Source organism: Phyllobates terribilis, unplaced genomic scaffold (genome assembly GCF_046119375.1).
Source record: "Phyllobates terribilis strain yellow unplaced genomic scaffold, ASM4611937v1 Scaffold_11__3_contigs__length_659146591, whole genome shotgun sequence".
Lineage (NCBI taxonomy): Eukaryota > Metazoa > Chordata > Amphibia > Anura > Dendrobatidae > Phyllobates > Phyllobates terribilis.
This window is the reverse complement of record NW_027362771.1, coordinates 569,281,206-569,297,409: the sequence shown is the minus strand read 5'-3', so window position 1 is coordinate 569,297,409 and position 16,204 is coordinate 569,281,206. Positions and strand designations below refer to the sequence as shown.

Genomic DNA, 16,204 nt, shown 5'->3' with positions numbered 1-16,204 from the left:
TTGCCAACTTGGCTCTCTCCAGAAGGAGAAACTTTACGCCTTAAACCTTCTGTGTTTTTGTGCTGCCGTTACTGGAGAAATATTTACTTGATTCAACTATCAGTATCCAGTTGTTTTTCAATAAATTGATTTATTATGTCATACACTGCTAAAAATGGGGCATTCCCATTACAGACATTTGGGGAGCATTAATATTGCCATATACAGGTGCATCTCTCTAAATAGAATATCATCAAAAAGTTAATTTATTTCAGTTCTTCAATACAAAAAGTGAAACTCATATATTATATAGAGTCATTACAAACAGAGTGATCTATTTCAAGTGTTTATTTCTGTTAATGTTGATGATTATGGCTTACAGCCAATGAAAACACAAAAGCCATTATCTCAGTAAATTAAAATAATTAACAAAAAGCGCCTGCAAAGGCTTACTAAGTGTTTAAAAAGGTCCCTTAGTTTGTTTCAGTAGGCTCCACAATCATGGGGAAGACGGCTGACTTGACAGATGTCCAGAAGGCAGTCATAGACACACTCCACAAGGTCCCAGAGTTCTAATCTTCATTTGGAAATCAAGGTCCCAGAGTTTGGAGGAAGAGTGGAGAGGCCACAATCAAAGCTGCTTGAGGTCTAGTGTGAAGCTTCCACATTCAGTGATGGTTTGGGGAGCCATGTCATCTGCTGGTGTAGGTCCACTGTGTTTTATCAAGACCAAAGTCAGCGCAGCAGTCTACCAGGACATTTTAGAGCCCTTCATGCTTCCCTCTGCCGACAAGCTTTTTGGAGATGGAAATGTCATTCCCCAGCAGGACTTGGCACCTGTCCACACTGCCAAAAGTACCAACACCTGGTGTAAAAACAACAGTATCACTGTGCTTGATGGGCCAGCAAACTCATCTGACCTTAACCTCATAGAGAATCTATTATAGAGAATCTATGGGGTATTGTCAAGAGGAAGATGAGAGACACCAGACCCAACAATGCAGACGAGCTGAAGGCTTCTATCAAAGCAACCTGGGCTTCCATAACACTTCAGCAGTGCCACAGGCTGATCGCCTCCATGCCACATTGCCGCATTGATGCAGTAATTGATGCAAAAGGAGCCCCGACCAAGTATTGACTGCATTTACTGAACATACATTTCCGTAGGACAACATTTCGGATTTTAAAAACATTTTTCAAGCTGTTGTTATAAAGTATTCTAATTTACTGAGATAATGACTTTTGTGTTTTCATTGTCTGTAAGCCATAATCATCAACATTAACAGAAATAAACACTTGAAATAGATCACTCCGTAATGACTCTATATAATATATGAGTTTCACTTTTTGCATTGAAGAACTGAAATAAATTTACTTTTTGATGACATTCTAATTTAGTGAGATGCATCTGTATGTCTAGAATTGGGGTCCCCTGACCTTTGTTCTGACAGAAGAAGCTGCAGCCAGCCATCACATACAGGTGGCGCTGTCTCCATTCACTTCTTTGGGAATTAAAGAAGTAGCTGAACAATTATGGGGTCTAAGTAGGGATTTAAGGAAATTTAGGGATCCTCCATTCTACATGTAGGTGCAGGTTCTGTGGATATGCCATTAACATCTGTAAAGAAAATACCTACTTATATGCTATAGGTCGCTTGCTTTATGCAATGCATGTTGCCAGCTGACTACATATTGTCTTGATGCTGAAATACCCAGTGATCAGCAATAATCCATGGGAAAAAGGGATGCACCAACACAATGGAAGTGAAGCCTCTCTATAGACGTCTATGTCATGCATGCCTGTGCTGGATCATATGGAGCAGGAAATGTTCTTCATACCATCCCTCTTTCTGGCCTCTCTATGGACTAATAACGTATTCAATAATAGTTTTTTTCCCTTAAACTTGCAATTTTCTGAGCACACATTTACAATCCAATTACCTTTTCCATCAACTGTCTTAGCTGCCGACTCCGAGGGTCTCTGGAGCAGGTTGTCTGTGCCGGAGCAACCACTGTGCAGATGCATTTGCCGTCAGGGGCTTGAGCTGATGTATAAATTTGCCACCCATCTTCGGGACTGGGAAAGAGGGTCTGGAAAGAGAGAAAGAAGATCAGTTAAAAATATTCTCAGCATGAATATGTCTAATAAGATCCAATTAAGGGGAAGCTGTTTTCAAGATTTCTTAAAGTTTTAAAAGGAACAAGACAGCTGATACATGCTGCCCGATCCACGGGCAGCAAGCATCAGAAAGTGGCTGCACGATTACAGCCATATATGTTTAATGATGGTACTGAGCCTTGCTGGAGACTAGTCCGCTAGGCAGGTCCCCGGCGACTTCTCTCCACCCGCTACCCTGGAATGGCAGGTCTCTCTCTGCATGTATGTATAGGGAGAAACCTATCACTCAAGGGCAGCAGGTGGGAAGAAGCCACCAAGGACCTGCTTATTCGACTAGTTTCTCATATGGCTCAGTTCCTGCCGGCTGCTAAACTATTTTTCTCTCTGAAACGCTGAGGCATTTTAGAGATAAACATACATGGTTGGAATCATGCAGCCATTGTCTTATACATGCTGCCCGTGGATGAGGCAGCATATATCAGCTGTAACAGATTCCCTTTAAAGAAACAGTTGAAGACTAAAATTAGTTAAAAAATATTCCACTTATTCTCATACAAGGCCCAAAATTCTTGGTGCTAATTATACACTCTATTGTATGTGGCATGCTGACAACGTGCTCAGCCCACATGGCCTCAGAAACACCCAACACAAGGGTCCCACAAAATCTAACTTTGTGGGGCTTTCGCAGTCCACTAATCTTTCTCACTCACGCTCTTCTTTTTGTTGACCCTCTCCAAGTCTTGCATCTCTCATGTATGGGTGTCCTAAAAGTACTCCAATGGACAAAATAATCAGCGATTCTCCAACCTCCTTCCTTCCAGCCACCAGCCTACTGTTTCTCATGATCAGTGCACTCACACCTTCACAATGCGGACTACCATAGCTACCCTGACATGGAATGGTGGCAACCACTGAGTACTGCAACTCATCAGTCTAATCAACTCAAGACCTCAGTTTGCAAAGTCTGTGAAGGGTGTAATATAACTAACATGACCTAAAACATACATAAATACACATTACATATACAACATATGTACAAATCAATAAACAACATAATAAAGTTGTCTATTAAGCTGACCCATGCAGTCTTTTATCTTAAGTGGGAAAGCTGGAGAAGGAATTGCTTTTATGAAATGGCTTAACATACCAATAAAGGGGCAGAAAAGATCCAAATGATAATGGGCCAACTGATTAACCGGTTAAAATTCACATTTTGGAGAATTAAGAAAGATTTATACAATCTAGTCACTACTTTGTTGTCTGTGACTCGAAATGATCAAATCAAATGGATGCAAATCAAATTTGAGTCAAATTTAATGAATTTGGCAGGTCCTGGCTAATAATGTGCAATTCAATTCACGAATCATCAAAAAATGCTTGCCGCCTTTTTACACATTGCATCAGCCAATCATGAGGGAGTATAAAGCTTAGGAAGAGAATGAAGCAGCAGTTTCAAGGTGACTTTGTCAAAGCTCACCGCTCAGCAATAAAGATAGGAAGATATTAATAGGGTGTGAGATAGGAAAGATGCTAGCAGTAGAGCCAGCCAGTGTAATCGGTCAGCGATATGGTGGAGCTGGTTTCTGTCCTGCTACATTTGAATTTTTTTTCTTCATTTTTAATGTACAAGAAAGCAGCAGCAAGACAGCACAATAGTTTTTAAAGAAAATAAAAAAAGTTACAGACAGTGTGCTTGTTTGTCACAAGCAACTCTACTGAGCTTTTGTATTTCTTGTGCAATTGTTTTTGCGAACAGGGAATAATTATTTTTTAAAAATACATAAGAAAATTACCCAAAATCCAGACATTTACCTGTGACTGTCCACAAACAGGTTTTTTGAATATCTATCTTACTAGTCAAATTTTACATCCATACCCGACTCATCTTAGTCACACCTACAGTAGAAGATGTTAACACAGACAGTGACACCGTCAGTTTGAGTCCATGTTCTGCAATGAGCGGTCCGCCTGATTTCTAATATTTAATTTTAATTTTTAAACCATTTTTATAACTTTTTATAACATGAAAAGTCTGTCAGTGTTCTCATTAAATCGGTTGTTGATTTTTGGTCACTATCGGTTTCTATGCTGAGACAACTTAAACATTGCTAAGGCTTTGTTTACATTAAAGCGACTGCAAAATATTTGTTGGATATAGACCTAAGAGACTTCAGAGTGTTATACACATCTTTTTATGGCAAATGGACTACCTGCACATTTAATTTTTTTAAGGGGAATGTTAGAGTTGGAAAAGACCTCTAAGGTCATCATAACCAACCTCTGCTCAATGCAGGAGTCACTAAACCATCTCAGACAGATGTCTGTCCAGTCTCTGTTTGAAGACTCCCATGAAAGTAGAACTTACCACCTCTCGTGGCCGCCTGTTCCACTCATTGATCGCCCTCACTGTCAAAAAGATTTTTCTAACATCTAATCTGTATCCTCTCCCTTTCAGTTTCATTCCATCGTTTCTCGTGTTTCCATGTGCAAATGAGAATAAGGATGATCCCTCTACAGTGTGACATCCCTTCGTGATATTTGTATACAGCTATTAAGTCTCCTCTTAGCCTTCTTTTCTTCAAGCTAAACATTCCCAGATCCTTTAATCGTTCCTCATAGGACATAGTTTGCAGTCCGCTCACCATCTTGGTAGCTCTTCTCTGAACTTGTTCCAGTTTTTCGATGTCTTTTTTAAAATGTCATGCCCAGAACTGGACACAGTATTCCAGATGAGGTCTGACCAAGGAGGAGTAGAGGGGGATAATTACTTCACATGATCTGGACTTTATGCTTCTCTATTTTTTTCATTTACTCCAGAGCTGCATTCCCTATTCTGCTAGTGAAGTCACTGTGTACACACATTTTGTTACTTATCTAGTACTGATTCTGAGTTTCTGATCATCCAACAGTTTAATATCTATGGGGGTTTCTTGTTTCTCCCCTGCCAAATGATATTGGTGAAGACAAGGATCTGGAATGTCCGATTTCTGATATTTGCTCCTTCTGGGAGATAAGCCACAACCAGAGGAGTCTAGTAGCGGCCAAGCCAAATTGGGGAGACAGATGTCGGTCAAATGATTAACTGGGTTTAAGTAACCTAATATATTAAAAAATGACAACTATTTAGTGATTTATTTATTGAAAATCAAATAGAGAGGTTTCGTTAAATGTGTGAAATTGTTGTTATGAATGGGAAATGGTTGATTTTCTCATTGACTTGTAACTTTAAAATCAAACACAGGCTCAGCATTTGTAATCTAGATCGATATTTTATATCTTTACATTAATACTATTCATGAGGTTGCTCAGGCGCCATGGCCTCTCACCCCAAAGCGCCAATTGAATCTAATGATAGAAACTGAGATCTTCCTATATTTGGGCCACCGCCTGTTCTCAGCAGAGGTAGACTGAGGGCCAAATGGACTTTTGTTTAGTACAGTGATCGGGGCTCAGAGTCAGATCTCCTTCTGTAGTGCTGTATCTCAACTGATTGATCTTGGCACCGCTATTGATCAACTGACTTAGGGTCAGGACCATGAATACATACTAACATAACTAATGCACCTGCCAGTTTTGTCAGCTTTTTTTTCTGCACATACAGTATGTGGAGCAAGGAGAGAAGTATTAAAATATAAATTTTAATTTATATTGGGTTAAAAATATTCCTAAAAGGCCTATTAGGTACAGAAATGGATTGAGGTAACTAAACCTGTGTTCCCAGAAAGGGCTGATGCACAAAACAACAAATTGTGGTTACCAAATGCAGTAAAAGCAGTCCAACATTGTGCAAAAAAGGTGCTATTCAAGACCATTCTATTAAACTAATTTGTTAAAAGTGGACAACCTCTTTAAGGCCTTTTGCAGGGGATAGAAATTATTTTTAAAAAGATTTAGACTTGTAAGAAAAAAACAATACTGACCCTAAGACGACTCATTTTCGGCTGCAAGTACGATCGGTGTTTTTCACGGATAGCACCCGTACCCATGATGTTCTATGGGACCATTCACATGTCCGATTTTTTTTCTCGGACCGAGTTGTGCGTGGGAAATATCGGGAGACCTGTCCGATTTTGATCCGAGGGTCGGATCAAAATCGGCAATGGATCTGTTCAAAAATAGGACTGCACTCGGATGACACTTGTACCACACTCCGGTCAAAGTCTGATCAGAATAATCGGCCCGATTTTCTCATATGTGAAAAAATTGGACGTCTGAATGAGCCCTAACTGATTTTTTAATCCCAAAGTGGCCGGAAAATGATTGCTCAGCCATAGTGGTCAGAGAATGGCTGACTGAGTGTTTAACTGAACAGTCATTCGCCACCATTTTTCCCTGTGCTGAGAAGAAACCTTGAAGAGGAAACCCATGATGATTAAGTTAGGCCATGTTCACACGTTCAGTATTTGATCAGTATTTTACCTCAGCATTTGTGATCCAAAACCAGGAGTGGAACAATCAGAGGAAAAGTATAATAGAAACACGTCATCACTTCTGTATTTTTCATCCACTCCTGGTTTTGGCTTACAAATACTGAGGTGAAATACTGACCAAATACTGAACGTGTAAATGTGGCCTAAGCCACAGACCTGGAGCTGCTGGAGATCAACGAGGGTGAGTATTATTAGCTTATTTTTTTATAATGGTCTGAGCCATTTAAAAATAATCTTTATCTACTGGACAACCCCTTTCACCAAATTTTTCATTTTGAGCTGGACACAGGATGTAATAGTGGCTGCAGAGTGGAATAAAACATTTATTTTTTGTTTTTTTTTTGTTTATTTTCATCTCACTTCTCCGTTGATTTAACTTTTAATAAGTTCAATTGGACTTGGACAACTCATACAGGGACAAGATGTGCACGCCTCCAGTGAAAACTATCTGACAACACCCACTTGGACTTAACTAAAGTTAACACGTTAGATGCCAAATAATTTGATTGCTAATATCTCCCCAACGGAGAGATGCAATTAAAAACAAACACAAACAACGACTTGACCTTAGGGGGTCAATAATTTACTATGACTAGCTAAGGCCTGCTGAAGATACCCTTTATGTCATCATGGTCCTCCTCTTAAGCTCAGCCATAGGCTATATTTTATAGGAGACTGAGATTTTCGCAACATACTGCAATATTGTTTTATTGCAGAATATAGTTAAAGCGATCAAATGACCACAGGTTCAAGTCCCCTAAGGGGACCAAAAAGCAATGTTAAAAAAATAAGAATAAAAATGTTTAAATATACAAAAAATAAAAAAAATATGAAAACTCAACTCATCCTCAATTTTCCTTGTTAAAAAAAGCAAAACAACAAATTTTGTATTGCTGTATTTGTAAAAGTCCGATCTATTAAAACATAAAATTAATTACCTGATCGGTAAATGCTGTAAAGAGAAAAAAAAAATCAAAACTACAGAATTTAGGTTTTTTTTATCACCACTCCTCCCTAATTAAATGTAATAATAAGACATCAAAGCATCAGCTCACCATGCAAAAATTCTGAATGTTTTTTTATCACTTAAATAAAAAAAAATAATTGATGCATATTTGGTAGCGCCACACACTACACACCGTAAAGACAAACTCAAAATACAATAACCAAATTGTATTGTTTTCACTATTTCATCCCATTTGAAATTTTTTTCACCATTTTTCAGTGTATTATATGGTAAAAGGTATGGTGTCGCTCAAAACTACATCTCATCCCGCAAAAAAACAAGGCCTCGTATGTCTTTGTGGGCAGAAAAGTGAAAAATTCCCTGGTCCTTAAGGCGTTAAGTGTTTCCACCAAACATGTTAGATTGCACACTCCTCTAAGTGCAGTCACCTTCATCTTCTAAGTCTATTATAAAGTAATGCATTTGCAGTGTCATCGATCGTTTGTCTGATTTATTTATGCTCTGTAAAATAAAAAATTGTTAATTTTCTTGAGTAGTAAAAATCTTGAACCTTTGGGATACTCAACTATGAATTTAACCCATCAATGACAGTGATCTAGTGATTGCACTCAAACCTTCTCTTTTTGAATGAGTCTGGAATTTGTAATTAGAGATGATCGAACCTGTGGAAGTTCAGGTTCGTTGTGTTCGACCAAATATTAGTCCCATAGAAACCAATGGAGATCTCTATTAAACTCACCATCCACTCTGAAAAATAGATTAAACCATGTTGCTAAATACAAGACAGACTCCAGAACAGTGAGATGTCATTTTACATAGTTTATTATACTGGATAGAGAGTTAAGGGGCAAAGGGCTGTGAGGAACAGAGAGAGAAAACAAGTAGAGGCAGAAACAAAAAGGTCGTTCTGAGCTTTCTAACAAGTCTTTTGCCTCACCCCAGAGATGAATTCAGATCTGCCCTGCTCAGTACTGCTGTATAATTTCCTTTATGCTACTTCTTTTCTCTCTGTGTTAACTAAAGAAAGAAGAGCAGGATTCCCTCATCTTTCTGTATGCTGTATATAGGAGACATAACTAAAGCTAATCTACTCCCACCAGCTCAGAGTCAATTGCAATTTAAGACATAGAGCTTGCAGAGGGGAAAACTGGCTAAAATGGAGGATACAAGACATATAATGGCCTGACATCTATTATTCCGCATGTGCACTCGTCATGACTGCTTATTTTGAAAAGTTAACTGAACATTTAATTACCCTTTAAATAAGTTTCCAAAATAAAATAAAAAGCTGACTAAATGGTGGAAATGCATAAAAAAAACAAATTAAATAAGCGGCATACATAAATATAAAAAAACAAGGTCCTTAAAGGTGAGTTCCCCAAATAATGGTAATGAGGAGTTGGCCACTAAGGATTAAAAGAAGACAGATTTTAATAAAGGGTTTTTTGCTCTATATATACTATAGAAGACACTCAAGCAGATGTGTCCGATCCCAGTGCCCCTACATCTAATGTACTCAGTTGGTTATACCCAATTATGGTCCAAGCTAAATAAAATTAATGATAACAGGGCCCCAGGTTCAGATAGGCTGCATCCACGGGTTCTTAAGGAATGCAACTAAGTTATTGCTGCGCCTCTATACATTATTTTTAGAGAGTCTCTAGTGTTTTATACTGTGCCAGGTGACTGACCCAAAGCCAATGTGGTGGCCACTTTCAAAAAAGGGCTCCAGGTATTTTGCAGGTAATTATATAATAGTAAACGTAACATCCAAAGTGGAAAAATGTTAGAGTCACTTGGAAGGGAATAAATACAGGAGTATGTGGTTGGAAAATTATATTATAAGTGATAATGGTTTTAATAAAGACAGATATTGTCAAACTAACCTGATTAATAAGTATGAAGAGGTGAGTAGAAACCTGGACTAGCGGGGAGCTGTGGATATAGTTTTTTTTGGACTTTCCAAAGGCCTTTGACACTGTCCAAGAGAAATGCCTAATGACTAAATTAATGTTTATAGGCTTTGAAAGTAAAGCTTGTAATTGGATTGAAAACTGGCTCAAAGATCGCACCCAGCGCATTGTGGTGAATTGCGGCTACTCTGAATGGTCTCGGTTAAAAGTGGTGAGCCCAAGGTTCAGTGCTGGGTCCGCTACTATTCAACCTATTTATTATCCGTGTAAAAAGATGGGATCAATGGTGTTGTTTCTGGGTTTTTTCAGAAGACACCAAGCTATGTAGTATAGTGAAATCTATGGAGGATGTTCATGAGTTATAGACTGACTTTGACAAACTGTGTGTTTGAACCTCATCTGCCAAGTAGATGACCAATGTTGAGAAATGTAAAGTTATGCAATAATAAGTGGGGGAGTAAAACTTGGAGAGTCACTTGTAGAGAAGCATCTGGGTGTACGTGTAGATCATAGACTAAGTAATGGCACAATGTCAATCAGCACCTTCTAAAGCCAGCAGGATATGATGAAAGACTAAAATGATTACATTTATCTAGTCTTGAGAAGAGACGTTTAAAGGGGGACATGATTAACTAGCACAAGTACATAAATGGCCGACATAAAAAGTATGGTCAAGAGCTGTTTCATGTTAAACCCCCTCAAAAGGCACTCCCTCTGCCTGGAGAAATAAAGGCTTAATTTGAAGAGGGAACAATGCTTCTTTAGCATAAGAACTATTGATTTGAGGAACAGACGACCTCAGGAGCTGATAATAGTGGGAGCCTTTTAAAAAAAAGGCTTGGATGCTTTTTTTAGAAGAGCATAACATACATAATTATGTACATGTATGAAGTTCTTTTCTGAATGTTTAGTCCAGTAAATTGACAATTGGGATCAGGAGGGAAGGATTAGATCTTCTGTGGACTGTATCATGCAGTGTGGTTGTACACATAACCCTTTCTTTTATCCTTTCCCAGAGCTCATATGAATCTGGTGGAGATTTGTCTTTTTTCAACAATATTAATTGTGGATTCTATAATTTAGAATTATCTGATGAATCACCTGCCATTCTAGCATTTCCCCATATGTTTTTGCTTACCTGGAAGAATAGAAGACATCCCTGTATACCTACATGATGGCTGATTCAATCACTACCTTCACCAGCTTTGTTTGGCACAAGTTCGTGAAGGTCAATGGATTGGAGGCAGCAATCACATTGGTAGATGGGAATATCATCTCTGTGCCAAGGTAAACCAAGACCAGCGAGAGGAATGTTGGAGCAGTGGCACTTGAGGGGGAACAGCTTCATCAAGTGAGTATAGGTTCTTTTGTTGCTTTTATTTTGCCATTTTCACCATTTCCTTGTCTCTGTTTTGGCCAACGATCTCGAAAAATACCTATATTGGAAGTTATTTGTCAAATATAGAAATATTGTAAAAGTATACGTAGGTCAAAGAAAAGTGATATGTAGTGAAATGGGTTGTCTCATCACAAAAAAGTCCTTTAACATAAAAGCTACCAAACTTATTAAGTTATTAACTGATCAGGAATGGCTTTCTTGGTCTCCAGAAAACTTCTGATTTTGTTACGCTGGTTTCTCATTACCCTTGAAGCATATGATACATGGGAAATGTAGTATTACATGCTACAATTTAATTGAACGACCATTCAAGTAAAACCAGAAAATTAGATTTTACAAAGTGAGAGTCGTTACTTGCTAGATCTCTGTTCTGACTCATTCCAAGCAAGGGGTTCCTCTATAAGATTAAAGTCCTAAACTGGGCATTGTCAAAATGAAAGAACCCTTTAAGGCTAATTTACCAACAGTAATTTCAGAATGTTTCCGGTCCAAAAATGACTTCTAATGCACCATAAGTGCCATATTTACTTTATGCCAAGGTCTTGTTCACATAGTCTGGTCTACACCACTTGCATCAGCTTTTAGCATCAGCAAGACATTGCTGTCAGCTGACGTATTACCCACCATATATCTATAAAGTTTCTTGTTAACGGTAAATACAGACCACTTTACAGAAATAAATATCAATACTAAAGTCCCAGAAGAACAACGCAATTTTTATAGCTGCGTGTATCGGAAAATTGGACATGTCTGGATGTTCTCACACAAGAGATCAAACATTCCATTTCTACAAACGTCCATTAGACAAGCCAAAGATAAAAAATGTGGGTTTCTGCAGACTTGAGAGCAGACATTTATTGACTCGTTAATTTAATCAAAACTCTTTTCCCCTGAGTTTGGCGTACAAGAATACATAATGAAAAATAGAATGCAACAGAGAAAGGAAATCGAAAAGGGTGTAGATAAAAAGAGTACAGAGAGTTCAGCCAAATCACCACAAACTATCAAAGGGAATGTCGTAATGTTAGTTCCATGAATACGTTGCATGTTCTAATTATTATTCTTTAATTTAATTTGTTTTTATTTAATATTTTTTGGAATTAATTATTGAAAACACATAAGTCTGTCCTACAATATCTGCCAGAAAATGCATCAGGTCATGTTTTTATGGCAGCTGAATATGAAAATTGACTCTCCAGAGAGGTAGAGGACTAGAACTCTAACGCCAACTATTCTAGTCCTCTTCCTCTCTGAAGAGTCAATTATATTTAAATTCCCAGATGAGCATGCATGGCTTATAAGTCTCCTCACCCTGACATGCCAGGCTTGGCTTGTCACTCTCCACAAGAAGAAACTTTACCCCTTAGACCCCATGGCAGTTGAATGAAATTGAAGTTAAAGGACTGAAAAGTGTCCACGGTCTAGGGCAGTCTCTTAAAAGAGAAGGAGTACAACTATAACCTCAGAGACCAAGTAGTGACAAGGGAAATGTTTGTAGTGTATGGTATTGACATCCCGCCATATCTAGACATTCAGAAACCCAATATCATATTTCAGTATCAGCTCTGTGCTGAGTAACTGAGTATTTTCTTTTTACTGTGGGAATATTATCCAGGAGTGTGACATCTGAATCAGTGCCTGCCCTTCCAACCTCCGCTACTGTTGTCAGGCGGCACCGCGCTCTCGTTGCAGTTGAAGCGGGGCGACAGTTCTAGTTTTGTCTTCTCTGGGACTTTTAGTTCCAACCCAATCCCTTCTGTCTTCCTTGGCTGTTGAATGCTATTTTTTATTTATTTTTTTAAATTACTGATATATTTTGCTGTATTTGATTATTTATTGAGTTGTCAAGCCGTATCTGGCAATGGAAACATGGTAGGCAAAGGAGTGGTTCATCAAGCTTAAACATACCACCACATAACCAATTATAATGCCAATAGTAGTTTGCCTGGTCGATGCATTTAATTCTATATTAGCTGTGGTTATTTGCATCCATAAAATAATTTTATGGATCTCTGTGTATTTATAAAATGCTTGTGCATAGTTTGGGCATAGAAGATTGGTTTCTCACAATTTCCCTAATCTACAATCACCATTGATAATGAGATGACTATGTTGACTCTGCCTCAGTCTACACAGCAAATCTGAAGAATGAGATGCTGGAAATACTAAATACGGTTTCCTATGTTAAAGCATGGAAGTGTATGCATAAAATTCAGATGACATATGGTCTCTCCGTATGAAATCAGATTTTTTTTGAGAACCCACAGACTTGATTGGGTGAGTGTCATTGGTCACTTCGAAGAAACTAGTGCATGCTGCACTTTTTTCCACACGTAGATTCGGTCAGTGAAAAGAATTGCTTATCTGCGATGCCCCATTGAATAATATTGGCTTGAGTGCTGTCCGTTTGCTGTCTGCTTTTTCACAGACAGCGCTTGGACCGAAAATACGCTTGTGTGAACTTACCCAAAGTGTCAGCCTGTTGTGTGAACTATTGTGGTCAACTCTGCAGCCACAAAGTGTTGAAATTTCAACACCAAGAAAGAAAAGCCAAGTTATTGAAATCACAGGACCAATAAACATGTTAAAAATACACTGCTCAAAAAAATAAAGGGAACACTTAAACAACAGAATATAACTCCAAGTAAATCAAACTTCTGTGAAATCAAACTGTCCACTTAGGTATCAACACTGATTGACAATCAATTTCACATGCTGTTGTTCAAATGGAAGAGACAATAGATAGAAATTATTGGCAATTATCAAGACACCCTCAATAGAGGAGTGGTTCTGCAGGTGGGGACCACAGACCACATCTCAGTATCATTGCTTTCTGGCTGATGTTTTGGTCACTTTTGAATATTGGTTGTGCTTTCACACTCATGGTAGCATGAGACGGACTCTACAACTCACAGAAGTTGCTCAGATAGTGCAGCTCATCCAGGATGGCACATCAATACAAGCTGTGGCAAGAAGGTTTGCTGTGTCTGTCAGCGTAGTGTCCAGAGGCTGGAGGTGCTACTAGGAGACAGGCCAGTACACCAGGAGAGGTGGAGGGGGCCGTAGGAGGGCAACAACCCAGCAGCAGGACCGCTACCTCCGCCTTTGTGCAAGGAGGAACAGAAGGAGCATTGCCAGAGCCCTGCCAAATGACCTCCAGCAGGCCACAAATGTACATGTGTCTGCACAAACGGTTAGAAACCAACTACATAAGGGTGGTATGAGGGCCCGACGTCCACAGATGGGGGTTGTGCTCACAGCCCAACATCGTGCAGGACGCTTGGCATTTGCCACAGAACACCAGGATTGGCAAAGTCGCCACTGGCGCCCTGTGCTCTTCACAGATGAAAGCAGGTTCACACTGAGCACATGTGACAGACGCGACAGAGTTTGGAGACGCCATTGAGAGCGATCTGCTGCCTGCAACATTCTTCAGCATGACCGGTTTGGCAGTGGGTCAGTAATGGGGTGGGGTGGCATTTCTTTGGAGGGCTGCACAGCCCTCCATGTGCTCACCAGAGGTAGCCTGACTGCCATTAGGTACCGAGATGAGATCCTCAGACCCCTTGTGAGACCATATGCTGGTGTGGTTGGCCCTGGGTTCCTCCTAATGCAGGACAATGCCAGACCTCATGTGGCTGGAGTGTGTCAGCAGTTCCTGCAAGATGAAGGCATTGAAGCTATGGACTGGCCCGCCCGTTCCCCAGACCTGAATCCGATTCAGCACATCTGGGACATCATGTCTCGCTCCATCCACCAACGTCACGTTGCATGACAGACTGTCCAGGAGTTGGCGGATGCTTTAGTCCAGGTCTGGGAGGAGATCCCACAGGAGACCATCCGCAACCTCATCAGGAGCATACCCAGGCATTGTAGGGAGGTCATACAGGCACGTGGAGGCCACACACAATACTGAGCCTCATTTTGACTTGTTTTAAGGACATTACATCAAAGTTGGATCAGCCTGTAGTGTGTTTTTCCACTTTAATTGTGGGGGTGACTCTAAATCCAGACCTCCATTGGTTAATAAATTTGATTTCCATTGATGTTTTTTGTGTGATTTTGTTGTCAGCACATTCAACTTTGTACAGAACAAAGTATTCAATGAGAATATTTCATTCATTCAGATCTAGGATGTGTTATTTGAGTGTTCCCTTTATTTTTTTGAGCAGTGTATTTAAAGGATGAAAAAAATGGAAACCAATAATTCTCCAAAGTGTCCTAGGAGACATTTGTTAACATGACATGCCCAAGATGCATGTTGCTGGTGTTACTGTGAGCTGCCCGCTTGGAATAAATGTGCTACCATGGCCTTCAGTATCTGCATACTTTTCTCCGACTGAGTACATCTGAGATGCCATTGGTCAGGACTTGCAAAGGGTGCTGCCAGCAGCAGATCTTGATGATTTGCCCAAGTGCCTTCAGTTTAGCTGAACATCCCTCAGACAACCATTAAAGGGGTGGTCTGAAACACAAATTAATTTTCATTCTAAATGCCTATCTAGTTAATGCCATAATTTAATACTTTCATTAAAAGTCCCTATCCTTCCCTATGCATGCTGGGATACTCAAAGCAAGTGTCATCAGGGAGCAGAGGCTGCAATCACTGCCTCAGCCACTGCCCCCTCCCTGAAACATCAGTGACCTTCATTTCAGCGGCTGGGCTAGTTCCTGCTCTACTGAGCATGTGTTGCTTGTGAATTCTGACACATGCTCAGTAGATTCCTGTCTCTGAGCGAGGTGCACAATGACAGTGCCCTCTCTTTCTGGCTCTGATCAGAAGTAACGAACTGGCAACAGTTAGAGTAGTTAGGGAAGAATAGGGATTAATTAGTTAGAGGTTGTCCACTACTTTTACATTGATGGCCTATCCTTAGGATAGGTCACCAATGTCTGATCGGCCAACACCTGGCACCCCCACCGATCAGCTGTTACTGGTGGCGGCAGCGGTAGCCACTGGCCGGAAATATTTTTTTGCGAAGCTGTCTACTTGTAGTGGCTGGGGCTTGTTACTGCACATCTGCTTCCTATTGATTTGAATAGGAGGCGAATAAGCAGTAACCTGCGGCAGCCACTACAAGTAAAGGGCCAGCTCCGCAAGTAAGTTCTTCCAGCCGGTGGCCGCCACCACCGATAACAACTGATCTGCGAGGGTGCCGGGTGTCGGACTCCTATTCAAAGGATAGGCCATCAATGTAAAAGTAATGGACAACCTCTTTATATTTATAATTTATATTAGTAAATAGATTATATTATGCCATTAAATAGATAGGGATTGAGGAGGAAAATTTATTTGTGTTTCGAACCACCCTTTTAATAACCTCACTGATAACATGCCACGGCATGTAAGTGCGGTGATTTCTGCACGTGGTGCTTAGAATTGATAATGAATAAATC

The 16,204-nt window shown here is 39.8% G+C and overlaps 1 protein-coding gene across 2 annotated transcripts in view; it reads right to left on the bottom strand.

Moving 5' to 3' along the window:
- The window catches only part of OLFM2 (olfactomedin 2), a 470,277-nt gene that overhangs the window by 161,362 nt on the left and 292,711 nt on the right, over positions 1-16,204 (bottom strand). For both annotated transcript variants that reach the window (XM_073654168.1, XM_073654169.1), the window contains exon 2: positions 1,921-2,070. In XM_073654168.1, coding sequence (XP_073510269.1) covers positions 1,921-2,070 — 150 coding nt within the window. The remainder of the gene's footprint in view (positions 1-1,920; positions 2,071-16,204) is intronic.